Source organism: Ursus americanus, chromosome 1 (genome assembly GCF_024610735.1).
Source record: "Ursus americanus isolate L20-20 chromosome 1, mUrsAme1.1.p, whole genome shotgun sequence".
NCBI lineage: Eukaryota > Metazoa > Chordata > Mammalia > Carnivora > Ursidae > Ursus > Ursus americanus.
In genome coordinates this window covers 94577591-94590856 of record NC_142127.1, presented here as the reverse complement: position 1 = coordinate 94590856, position 13266 = coordinate 94577591, and the positions used below count along the sequence as shown (strand labels likewise).

General features: G+C 44.2%; 1 protein-coding gene across 3 annotated transcripts in view; it reads left to right on the top strand.

The window, feature by feature from the left end:
• DOCK10 (dedicator of cytokinesis 10) overlaps positions 1 to 13266 on the top strand; it is a 260353-nt gene that overhangs the window by 47273 nt on the left and 199814 nt on the right. The window contains exon 1 of one of the 3 annotated variants that reach the window (XM_087863926.1): positions 11650 to 11874. The exons of 1 other annotated variant lie outside the window; for it this stretch is intronic. In XM_087863926.1, the coding sequence (XP_087720052.1) occupies positions 11713 to 11874 (162 nt within the window). In that variant the 5' untranslated portion in view covers positions 11650 to 11712. Of the gene's footprint in view, positions 1 to 11649; positions 11875 to 13266 lie in introns of those variants that run through there. One more of the 3 variants, XM_045775336.2, reaches the window with a different exon arrangement.

Genomic DNA, 13266 nt, shown 5'->3' with positions numbered 1-13266 from the left:
GTGGGGGTCAGAGTGGGCTAAGGGGAGGGAGGGCTACATTCTGTAGTCAAAATTCAGTTCCTTTCATGATGAAATGTGAGTCCCCCTCCTGCTCCTTTCTGCTCTTGAATAGAAAACAGGATGACAATACTTTGCCTGAAGGGTAAACATGAATATCCTGTATTCTGTCTTGCATTCATCTGTTCTGAAATGCTGGGAGCTCAGAGCTTTCTTTTTCTAATGGAGGTTTTCTGTCTTGCCATGACTGCTAATGCCACCCAGCAGTCAAAGGTGCATTTGGCTCACTTGGCCTATAGCTGTCAACTATGGAAGGTTCTGAGTTGAGTTCATAAACAATAGAGCTTTTCCATTTATTGGGTCCTTACTATGTCTCAGGCACAAGGCTAAGTGCTTCATTCAGATTATCTCATTTACTCCATCATTCTATAAGGTAGGAATAAATTATTAGCATCCTCATTTCACTGAAATGAAAACAAAGCTCAAAAGGTCATTTGCTCAGGGTCACAAATCCAGGTAATGACAAATTCAGGTCTGTGGCACAGCAAAATGATCGTACCTCCAAAGAACTACCAAATGAATCCCATGGTTACCATCCCAGCCATCTGCTCCTGCTCCATAGAGCATTGCTTCGTACCCATTCGAGCTCACCGGGGTGACGATGCTGCCAATGGGTTGGATCAGGGCAGGCAGGCTATAGGATAAAATCCTCCTGGCTTCTTTGGCAATGACTTGATCTCTAAGAAAAGGAAATGAGTTTGGTTGGACCTCCTTCCCCTGCTTCATTTCCAATATTTTCCTTGCCCTTCTAATTCTTCAGAGTGTTTCTATCTCTTTTCATCACTGCTTATAATGTGCAGTATTGCCTTTAAAAAAAATACTGGTGGGGGGGATCTGGTATCCACCAGCAACAACTCTTCCTGTCTTCCCCTCCATTCCAAAGCCCAGATATCAGTTAGTAGTCTTCTCTCTGAATCTTGTGGTTAGATAAAGCCATTGGACCCTAGACCTAGAAGGAGCCTGTTCTAGGCTGTTCTCATTCTCTAATTTTATGGACAAGTACACTCAGATCCAGAGTGAGAGAGGGGACAAGACTTGTCTGAAGTCATAATTCGTGTCAGATCAGAGCTACCAACTCCCACCACCGCTTTTCCCATCAACATCAGGCTGGAATGAGGGTTATACCAGTCCTCTAGCAGAACTGCAGTAGCCCCATTTGTCCGGAGCAGAAACTGGAGATAATAGGAACACAGATTTTAAGAATCCACACGGTGCAGTTTAGGGTTTAAAGAGAAGCTGAACATTATCTTATCAAGTTAATCCTTTGACTAGAGCCCTGCCCCTCCTACTCCTGCTGGGTTTCAACCTTGCTTTGTCCTCCTTTCTTGTAAAATACTGAGCTGGGTGCTTTGTAGCGGCCCTAAGATGATATATTGGGCCATTCCCCTGATTCCTGGCGAGGAATGTGGAGTTGAGATTTGTTCAGGTTGACAGCACCCTTTTCATCTTTCCAATTGATTTGGGAGGCACATTTGCAAATGACTTAAAACACTGCCATCTTCATGTTTGGAAAGCCGTTCGTGATTATTGTAAACTAGATTTAACTTGGAATGTTTAGTATGTGGGTGGCTAATTCCTGTCACAATTCAAAAGGGAAAAAAATGAACATAGAAAACAAAATAGAACAAGTACTGAACGTACAGTTTAATGGCTCATGTATTCAGCCTCAGCTGAGAATATTTTTTATATAGTTAACTCTTGAAGATAACTGAGTTTACCCCATTTAATCATAAACTTTCAAAAACTGAAAGTGGTTGGTGGAAATGTACCTAGCCTGTTCTCAGCTTCCTCTTCCATCTGGAACCTTGGCCACTGGGTGTAATTTGACTTTCCTGAGGCATCAGCATCCTTGCTGTGATCACTCATCATTGTCGAAGCCTGAACACCATGCAATTCACATTCTTGATGGTATTAGAGCCCCCAACATGCTTTGCCCCAGATATTGTGGATATTGATTTCTTCTCTTTATTCTTGTCAGATTGCCTTTCGTGTGTCCCTTCCTTTTGTGGGAGGGCTCATGCCTTTAACTTAATCTGGCCCAACCACATACCCTGGACTCATCGGCTGGGGAAGAAGAGCCAGTGGGACTTCCTGCCTCACCTGGCTCTTGACCTTGCCATTTCAGTCTAGTGCCAAGGCTGTCTTCTTTGTTTGAGTTACTGTTTACATGTGACTGTATTAGCCTTAAGCCTTGATTTGTGTGGCTGTTACTTACCCTCTCTGGCACTTTCTTAGAATAACGATGATAATAAACATACTAGTTGTATTGATAATAGTGGCAAAAGAATGAGTAAATACCATTTATGCCACTGTTTTATTTTATTTATTTTATTTTTTAAAGGTTTATTTATTTATTTGACAGAGAGAGAGTGAAAAAACGCACACAAGCAGGGGGAGAGGCAGGCAGAGGGAAAAGCAGGCTCCCCGCTGAGCAGGGAGCCCTACGTGGGGCGCGATTCCAGAACTCTGGAGTCATGACCTGAGCCTAAGGCAGACGCTTAACCAACTGAGCCACACAGGCACCCCACCAATATTTTATACATAGTGTATTTCGTTATAATAACTCTGCAAAAGAGGTCCCCTTAGTTCCACTGGACAACTGAGAAAAATAATGCTCAGAGAATTCAGACCCAGTTCTCTTCAGCTCCAAAGCTCATGCTCATTGTTCTGAATCACTTTCTAGAAATCAGACTAGACTAATACATCCTCATTCCTGTCCCCAGACACAAGCCCCCAACCCCATCTGGTGGCTGAGTCTTGGTGGGCTGGTTTAATGCTGGGCCCACCACAATCGTTTGAAGAAGTCAGACAGCTGTGTATATTCCTGACCTCAGCAGGGACACCCTTCCAGTTCTAAGTGGCTACTCCCTATTCCCACTGGACCAGGCAGGTCAGAATTACATTGCTTCTGGTCAAAGGCCACTGCAAGCTTTGTTCAGTGAGCTCTTCAGAGTCCTGCATAAGGCGGCTGTAGATGGTGAATGTATGAAGACCCCCTTCTCCAGGCTCCGCCTCTAAGCTTCATAGATTCGTGGACTGGGTGCATCTCTTTCAGGCCCCGCAAAAGCTTTCTTGTTGTTGTTGTTGTTGCTTCTCAGGACTTGGCTGTGATCAGAATAGTTGAGGTTGTAAAAGGAATGGCCTCTGAGTAAGTGAGGTATTATTATATTATTTCAAATTTGTTTATTCAATGAAGGGGACTGAGAAGGGGTTATGGGAATTGTCTCATGTTATCATGGGAGCTAACTTCAAAGCACAGAGGAGACATATGCACCACCCCCGTTCCTCTATCACCCAGGGAACATTGTGTGTCCCTGAGCAAGAAAAGGAGCCAGGAGATTTTTTTTTTTAATACAATTTGTGGAAAAGGTAGGGAAAAAGGCAAGCAATGTCTGAAAATCTATTTTTCCCCCTAATGATAGCTAACTGACATGCACCGAAGACTTACCATGTGTCTCTTACTATGCCAAGCCCCGATGCGGACATGAGAACCTTGTGAATACTCATCCATTTAACAGAAAAGAAAACTGAGGCTTCACATTTTGCTTAGAGCCACAAAGGTCGTAAGTGGCTCAATAGGGATTTGAACTTGGCAGATTCCTTCCTGAGCCTCTGCCTCGCTGCTGCCCTACACTACTTTCTATGAAGGATACAAACGGTTTATGCTGACCTGAGAAGAGTTCAATCAAACATAAAAGCCCGAGAAATGGAAGGTTTGATATTAATGGAACATTTAAATTATCCGCGTGCATTGCAGAGGCTGCTGATGAGGAAGCTGCCTTAGAGAGCTTGGAAGGATCATTTCCTGATGCGTCTAAACGTACCAACAAAAGTCATCTGCTTTGGGCTGCGCCAGTGCCCAAGGTAGCAAGGGAGGATAAAGAGGGACTTGGCAACAGCTCCTGGGTTTTTAAAATGGAAGAACAGCACGCTTGTTTCCAAAGTGTTTAATTATACAACTCAATAAATGTCAGCACATGGGAAAGCTCCCTCCTGGCGAGGAGGAGGCCACTAATTCAGTGAGAATGAAGAGCCAGACACTGAAAGAAGTGAACCCTACAAATCACAGATGTGGGGAAAAGAGGACAAGGGTCACTATCGACATAGACTTACGCCCCAAGTTCTTGAGGAGAAGAGGCACCAGGAGAGGCAGAGATACAAGCTGATACAGGCCTCAGGGAGAATCACATCACTGGGTTGTGTTTTCCACTTTCTAGCTAAGAAAGCACGATTAACTCTCTCCCGGCCATTGGAGTTTATGTGCCTGGGGGGACTTGTCCATCTGAAAACGATGCAAGGAAAAAGCTTCTCACTAATCCCTGCCCTGGAAGATGGCCAAGCCCATTGACCGGGTTTTCCTCAGCCAGGGTGGGGTACATCTGCAGTTGCCTTTAATCTGTGGGGATTCTCCTCCTTTGGGGTCACTTTCTCTTGGGAATAGTTGGTGAGCCTCTGGGAAGTTTACAGAGAAGCCCAACAGGATTTGGATCTTGATGAGGAGAAGGAGAAGGGGGAGGAGAAGGAGGAAGAAGAGGAGAAGCAGGAGGGGAGTTGATTTTTATCACCTATTGATTCACTCATTCTTTCCATCAATCACTGAGTTCCTTGGAAAAGGTGTGTTACCGCCTAAGTGGCACATGGGGCTTTCTACCCCGTCGTGGCCTCCAGGGTCTTTCCAAGAGTCTGCATAGATTACCTGGGGCGGTGGGGAAGGTGCGACAAAGCTCTTGTTCCCACCTGCGTGCTAGTCACCCCCCAGTTCTCAGGCCAGCCCAGAACAGCAGGTGGCCAGTTCCCGGTGCCACTGTATAGACTCAAGAACGAGTGGCAGCCACCTTCCTGTCCACCCACAAAGGTCATCCTGGGGTGATGGCTTCATCCTCGTTGGACCTAAAGTAGCCTCTTCTGGGGGGCATTTTGGTGCTAACCAACATCTTACATCTCGTAAGGACAGATGTTGTATCAAGACGTTGGGAAGGGACCCAATTACGTTTCCATATCCCAACTATAGGCTTTTACCGCCATTTTGGATAGATGAGTCATTTTTGCCAATGAACACCTCACACAACAAATACGTTTTTAAAATTTTTTCTTATCAAGTTCATTACATTTATAAATGTTTTAAATTCCCATAAAAATGCAGTTTAAATGATCACCCCAAGACAATCTTCTAAGACTGCTAGCTACTTTCTGAAAGTCTCATGCAAGGAAACATCACAAATTTTCCTGTGAGAGACATAGCGATCCTCAAAGGGGATTTCCAGGGTTGCCTCACTATACCCTGCCATGTGCTAAAGATTTTTCTGGTATTTTCCACCTTTGGGAGACACAAGGTTTACTTGGCATAAATGGGACATTTGGACCGGTTAAAAATTCAGACTCTGGAAGGGCACCTGGGTGGCTCAGTTGGTTAAGCATCTGCCTTCGGCTCAGGTCATGATTCCAAGGTCCTGGGATTGAGCCTGGCATCAGGCTTCCCCCTTCATTGGGGAGTCTGCTTCTTCCTCTCCCTCTTCCACTCCCCCATGCTCATGCCTTCTCTCTCTCTCTCTCTCTCTTGCTCTCTCTCTGTCTCAAATGAATAAATAAAATCTTTAAAAACAAATTCGGACTCTGGAGCCAGACTGGCTAAAGTCAAATTCTAGTTCTGCCACTTACTAGCCATGGGTCTCTGAGCAAGTCACTTAACTTGCTTGTGCCTTAGTTTCCTTCGCTGTAAAATGCAGATGATCAGAGCGCTACCTTGTTGAGTGAGGTGTAAATTAAAAAATACATGTAAATATTCATTAGAACTATGCGTGGCACATAACAAGTACTATGGAAGGGCTTGCTTTACTACTAGTATCATTATCATCATCATCATTATTATTCACTTCATGGTAGGCACCAGGTATCTAGTGAACCAAGTACAGCCCCAGCTCTTACAGAGAGGGGCAGACATCGCTTAAAGATTAAATCCATCGGGGGGCACCTGGGTGGCTCAGTCAGTTAAGAATCTGACTCTTGGTTTTGGCTCAGGTCATGATCTCAGGGTCACGGATCGAGCCCCACATTGGGCTCCCTGCTTGGTGGGGAGTCTGCTTCTCTCCCTCTTCCTCTGCACTTCCACCTGCTCTCATTTTCTCTCTCTCTCTCTCTCAAATAAATAAATCTTTCAAAAAATTAAGCCTATCGGCATATCATGTGGGCTGTGTGTCAGGAAGGAAACCCATAAGGTGCAGTGATAAGGACCGAGGTTCAGGGCTGTCAGGCAAGGTCTGTCAGGAGAGGCTTCTCCAAGGCAGTGTCAAGCGTAAGCTGAGCCTAGAGGCTGAGAGGGAGGAGACCCAGCCTCTACTATTACCATTAGCAGAGGCAGAATCACACCTGTCCCCTTAATGATTACTACGGGTCAGGCTCTGTATTGATCTTCTCAGTTAAGTGTAAGCGTGAAGGATTCGCTCCATTTTATAGTGGATACTATTGAGGCTCTGAGAGGTTAAGCGGCTTGCTCGAGGTCACACAGCTTACACGTGGCAGAGCCTTGACTTCAGCAGGAGTCTGTCTGACACCAAAGCTCCTCGTGAGCCTTTCGACTGCACTCCCCTGGCTGCCTCTTGCACTAGCTGCCACCAGGATGAGGACCGTTAGAGCCTGTTGCTCAGTCTGTACACTGGCAGTTTCTCTATCAATTAACCCAAATATAAGAAGGCATCTGCTTAGTTTGGGTGGCCAGAGTGCTCTGCCTTCTGGCTGTAGGGGCAGGGGAGGAAGAGCATTTAAGGTCATCTCTTCACTTGATCAGACCGACCACTGACTGATGAGCTCTTAAGTTGACAGGTGCACCGATGGCAGCCTTTGCTTCGGGGCGTGTGAACCAGGCCGGCAGACTGGACACACGCCCCACCCCCACCGGCCAATGCCAAAGCCGCGAGGGTGTTTCTCTGAGGTGCTAACACCTGTGCTGGGTATTCTGGCAGCATTTGGCCTTCTTAGAGAGCTCTGGTCAGTGGTCTCGTGTTCCGTTCATGCCAGGGATGGGTGGGATGGGGATTCATGACTTCCTTGCATCCAGTGCCTCCTTTCCTCAAGTTTAGGGCCTCTCTTGAGCTCTGCCGAGAACATTAACTCCTCTTCCATAGCGTCCTCCTGATGTGTAAGTTGTTGCTAATCCTTCATTTTTGGTTATTGATCAATGTGATCACATTCGCTTTTAATCTTTCAGAAATACTCCAGAAAACTCTCATCTACTGAAAGTGTTCCCTAACCCCGCCTTTTCCTCGCTCTTGTAATCAATATATTCCCTCTTATACTGCCTTGTAATGTCATTTCACTTGGACTTGGGGAAGAAGGGAAGGACACAAATACACTTCATTCAGCCTCTTGAATTTGAAGTCAGGCCACCTAGACTCCAAATATGGTGAACACCAGGTTCTGCTGGCCTGGGACATGCAGATGCGATGAGAAGCAGGTCCTAAGTGGCTTCCGAACCTTTGCATTTGGATGCAGGCAGAAAGGTGGGGTTAATTTAACCTGGGGTGGGGAGTTAAGAACCTCTCCCTGGGGACATGACAATTCACTTGAGATGTTATTGTTGCAATATGGATTTTGTAGACCAGGCCTTCTACTCTCAAAATTCCAACCATACATTTTTCTTCATAAGTGAGATCTAGTCATGGCCCTATTCACCTTTTTAAATAGTGACCAGCCGCTCACAGCAGCTTAAACACGAAGCTAGCAGCATCAGGAGTATCCAAGAAGCAGCAAGACTGATCTTCACTTCTCAACTAAAGTATGTTCATCTGAGCTTATGTTTGTTTTTATAAGACAGCATATTATTATCAGCAAGAGCTTTCAGTGAACTTGACACAGGAAGACGGCAGAAAACCTCACTCCCTCCAAATAGACCTATCACTGAGCATGAGGGGACTCATAGGCCTTGGGGCACGTGTGCAGGTCCTTTGGGTAGGAGAGGAATGTGCATTTCATCTCCATGGGGCCTAAGGACAGTCCAGTTCAACCTGGTCTACATCTCAGGCTACATTTAGACATACAGCTCTTGCATAATTTAACAAAGCTGAAACAGTCCAACACTCTCAATAGACATCATTTATTTAAATTAAATATGGATTTTCCTTTCCCGTTGTCAAAAGATCTTTGGATGTTTTCTTCCAATGGCAGAAATACCAACATCTAGAAACAGATGATTCTTAGTCCAAAACAGCTCTAAAAACGAAATTCATTTGTCAGGACTTTTTAAAGAGATGTATGGCTGGGTGAGCCGCTCTCCCAGACAAGAGCAATAGTATCGTAGTGTTCAGAGATATTCTGGAGATGTTTTCACTTCTGTTCTTTCATTCATTCTTCTTTTTGGTTCTCTCTCTCTCTCTCTCTCTCTCACACACACACATATCATTTACTCTCCAAAACTATTTACTTTTCCTTCCTACATTTAACTTTCTATCAGGTATAACCTCGACTTATCAATTATCCCTCCATCCCCTCTCCCTTCCACTTCCTATCTACACTAAGGCCATTTCATAGCTAAGCTACATGGCCATCTCTGCTTCGAAGCAAAAAAACTTTTCACTGCACATGCATTTACGATTTCATGAGTGCTGAATGAATGAACATATACGTATGTATACATATATGATGTTTTATGTGTGCGTGTGTGTGTGTGCGCACACGCATTTAATAACTTAGAGTGAAATCTAGTTCCCACCACTTCTTTGGAAAATTCAGTCTTACAGATGTTAGTGACAGTATTTTTTTTATCTATGACAATAAAGTTAAAAGTCTTGCTTGCAGCATTTTATATTTAATAAACATCTTGTTGAATCGTAAAATAAAACCCAGTTAGGAGAAGGAGGTAGATGAGACCAAAGACAGTCTCTAAAATTTATCGACTAGTGAGGCTATGCGCATTTAATGCTTGAAAGCCAAATTAATGATTTGTCTTATTAATACTTCAAATGAAAATAGCAGACATCTGTAAAGGATTTCCATCTTATTTTTAAATATTCCCTGTGTATAGGGGCGCCTGGGTGGCTCAGTTGGTTAAACATCAGACTCTTGATTTCGGCTCAGGTCATGATCTCAGGGTGAGATGGAGCCTTCCTCTGGTCTCCCCACTCAGCCCGGAGTCTGCTTGTCCCTCCTCCTGCTCACAGGCACGGATGCGTGCTCTCGCTCTCTCTCTCTCAAACAAATCTTTAAAAATATATATTTCCTGTGTATAAACACGTATACTAAATATGAGAGGGAAAGAGTCCAGTCTTCAGGCTTATTTTTATCTTCTCCCGACCCACCCCACCCCCAACTTAATTTACTGTGTAAAACATAGAACTCAGAATTCAACCTGCTTCTGGCAACTTTGCTACACGTTTAAAACGTTTCATAAAAAAATGTTGGGCTTCTATGTCTAACTGTTATTTCTTTTTTTTGTCCTAATGTTCCCTTGTCCATTGGGTAACTGTAGTATGTATTGAATTCCCAAGAAACTAATTTTCGGAGGTTCCCTTTCCCTGATGATGGAAGTTGAAAGACAAAGCGAGACAGAGAAGATTGAAAGTCCCACAGCAATCCATCAATAATAGGGATGAGTCCCTAGGAGGCAACAAGGGGATCGATGAAAACGGGACTCTGATAGCTAGAAAGCATCCCATTTGTTTCCCCAAAGACTTCGGCATCTGCCAAAACATCTGACTCCAAAAGCCACCCCTGAGGTGAGCCAGATTGAGAGAGAGGTGCCTGGATAAGAATCTGGGATGTGGACTGTCTCCTCCCTGCCAAGCCCATGGTGTCCTACAGAGAATCCCATTACCACTGCCAGCTGTAGCTGGTGGAATGTTTGAGGACCTCCAGTCAGTACCTTGCTGCGTCTGACCTGTTCGTTCCTGAGCAGGTGACCAGAACCTACGGGAACAACAGGAGAGTCCCATGTCATGGGGGGGGGGAGGGGGCAGCGCAAGCACACTAGGGAACTGGAGGAGCCATTGTATCATATTGGAAAAGACACGTTCACAATCATGGAAGACCACTTCCCGCTTTCTCTCTTGTGGGCACTATATATGTATTTTTTTCAGTGCACACAAGCCAGACAGGCTACATTGTAGCCTCTCTTCAATAAATGTCCCAGTTGTTTGGAGTAAAAACGGTTTAGATTAGCACCCGGGCACTCTGACAAAGGTCCGGAGGGGTTAGAGGACTTGCCAGCACCATTAGCATTTTTTTCTTCTTTTTCCAGCAGCACTAAAATATGTTTGCTCAAAACAGAGGGAAAGGAAAAACTACTGGCAGCCAGTACCTCTTAAAAGAAAAAAAAAATGTTTTACTTCTCTGGCAAACATACCAATTAAATAACGCTGTGTTGTGACAGATTACTGAGCAATTAATGCCTAATTGAGCACTACGCTGGACGCTTCTGTGAAAATGACGTCACTGGCCCCCGAGTGGCCACACCTCATAGCAAAACAAACTTGCAAACTTCCCGCGGCACCCTTGGCCCTGAGGAGCCCAGAAACCAAAGAAAACATTTTCGCTTTGAGTCCCTGAGAGTTACACTGGAAGGATTAGCTTGACAGAAAGATCCCGACATTGAAAATCCTACTGGGGATGTCATACTTTCCTCATTTGTAAGCAAACGCCATTTGCTGTGAGTTATTTTTAGCGCAAGCATCCCCTGTTGTCCTATTCTCTTACAGTATACCATTAGATCTTGAAGCCAGGCCAAGCAGGTCACGTGATTTCTAAGCATCTCTCTGGTTCCCTCCTAAGTGACTTGTCTCGCAGGAGTCAGGGAATACTAGTCGCTTACCTACCAAAGACCTGAGCCTTGACTTCTTATTGATAGGATGTGAAAGTGCTTTACAGCTGCCTTTTCTAAGAGGTCAGCTTGGCAGAGCTCGCCAAGTGACCTCAGTGATAGAGATATTTTCAGCCCCACAAGCCGCCTATGTAAATATAAAAATGTATTAGGCTGCAGAACTGCGTGTGTGGGAACAGAACAACCGTACTATTGAAAGGGACCCGCAGGGGCAACGCTGGTGTCACTCACGTGGGCTTGGTTAACGCGTGCGTGCTTTGGAGAAGTCACTTTGATTCGGCGGGCTCCGCAGTTCCGATGAGCCCATTTCATTTCTGGAACTTAGGAGCTGTGAAAAGTAAAACCCCAATCACTTTGTGAGGTGTCTAGCAAAATTTCCTTTCAGAAGTGCTTACATTTAAGAAGAAAACCATTTTCACTCTTTAGGGGACACTCCTTTGCCTTGGAAAAATGTCAGTGTGGAGTGAGATTTTCAGTTGTTTAGTCTGAAAAAGAGTGATTTATTTGAGCGTCTGAGGGAAAGAGAGATATTTATTCAGACCTCTGAAACTGGAATCGGAGAGAATGATTGTAATGAGCAGGAAGCATGTTCTTGAAATGAATTGAGAAATAACTCTCCGGGCGAAGTGCTCTAATATTCCTGAGCGTGTTCAGTTTCAGTGGATCAAATCTTTCCCGTCTCCGCATCCAAGCTATTTGGCGGTGATCAGATGATCAGAGCTCAAGGAAGTGATTGGAGGGTGAGCTGGCTGCAGCTGCAATGTAGGCTGTTTTCAGGGACAAGGAGCCACTGTTTTTCAAACCTAGCATCAACATAGAAGTTATTTTGTAGGTTCCAGGATGCAGGAATGGGCTGCAGCGCCAGCATTGTTCTGCTCCAAGCTTTTCGTTCTGTGGTTCAGAGGAGCTGTCCACACATTTGTAGACGACGCCAAGAGGAACCATCCCATGAAATTTTGCCTCTGGAAAGTGACGATGAAATGAGTAGACCCAGAACCCTCATCATCATGGTATGGTATTTGTGGCAAAGCAGCCTCGGTGGATGGAGCTGTTATTATAGAGATGAGGTTGCAATTTAGGGTTTGGGGTGTTCGGCTTGAGATAAAGAAATGTGTGACCTAGAGTTTACTACTGTGCTTTACGATGTGGGGGAAATCTTTAAAACTCTATCATTCAGAGCTGATTATCTTTCTCTTAGATCTGTCACGAAATGTGCAGTTTACCGGTCTATTAGAAATTCTCTTCTGCCTAACGTTTTGTGTGCTGTTATTCGCTTTTGTGCAAAGAAAAAGACAAAACTTGGGAGTTTGGTCTAATTCAGGGTATTTTGTAACTCTAATTTGAAAGAAGAGCCCCAAACATAGTTTTAGATCACATGTAACCAATCCAGTTGTGTAGATGTCGGTAGCTAAATGTCTCACTTCAAGGTATTCGGAGCTTTCATTTCTGACCTGGCAATGGAAAAGCCTTTACAGAATGCTTAACTTAGGCATAAAAGCAGAATAAAGTTTTTGAGAATTTTGTGGAATGCATGATGTTTTAATTAGAATGTTGTTTCTTGCCATTGGTCAAATTACATTTCTGTCTGTGCTTTAGTTATACGAGACAATGTTACTTCTTCTTTGTGCATGTATTTTATTGGTAAGAATAAAGTAGCATCTTTCTTTTCTTTTTTTTCTTTTTAAGATTTTATTTATTTATTTGACAGAGAGATAGACAGCCAGCGAGAGAGGGAACACAAGCAGGGGGAGTGGGAGAGGAAGAAGCAGGCTCCCAGCAGAGGAGCCTGATGTGGGGCTCGATCCCATAACGCCGGGATCATGCCCTGAGCCGAAGGCAGACGCTTAACGACTGCGCCACCCAGGTGCCCCAGTAGTGTCTTTTCTTACTTGAGGATCAGGGAGAGATCTGCTTAGTCACTGAAATCCCATGTTTGCGGGGAGGTGATGTACTGAAGTTTCAAAAATTGGGGAGACGTTGCAAGGTTTCAGCACAATCGACTTTTTCCTCTTAGATTTCAACGTTCAGCTATCGGGGATGTAGTAAATAATGAATGAAAAGTACCTGTTACACTAAAAGTTTTTAAATGAAAGTCATTTGGTTTGGGCTGTGCCTCTGAGTGACAGAATCCTAAGCTATTCCATTCTATGGCAGCTTCTTCAACAAATCAGTATTTGATTTTTAAAAGGCAATCCTGTTCTTGAACTATTGGGCTATGATTTTCTCTAGGAAGAAATACTACGTGGGAATAATTTCATACTTATTATTCCATAAGTTTTTCACAAATTAAATTTAAAAGAATTAGAGATTCTTTCCCCCCAAGTTCATGACAGTAATGTTCTGTAGTTACGTGTATTGGTTATGCTATCTCAGTCATTAAACAACCTCCCCCCTCCATTTTA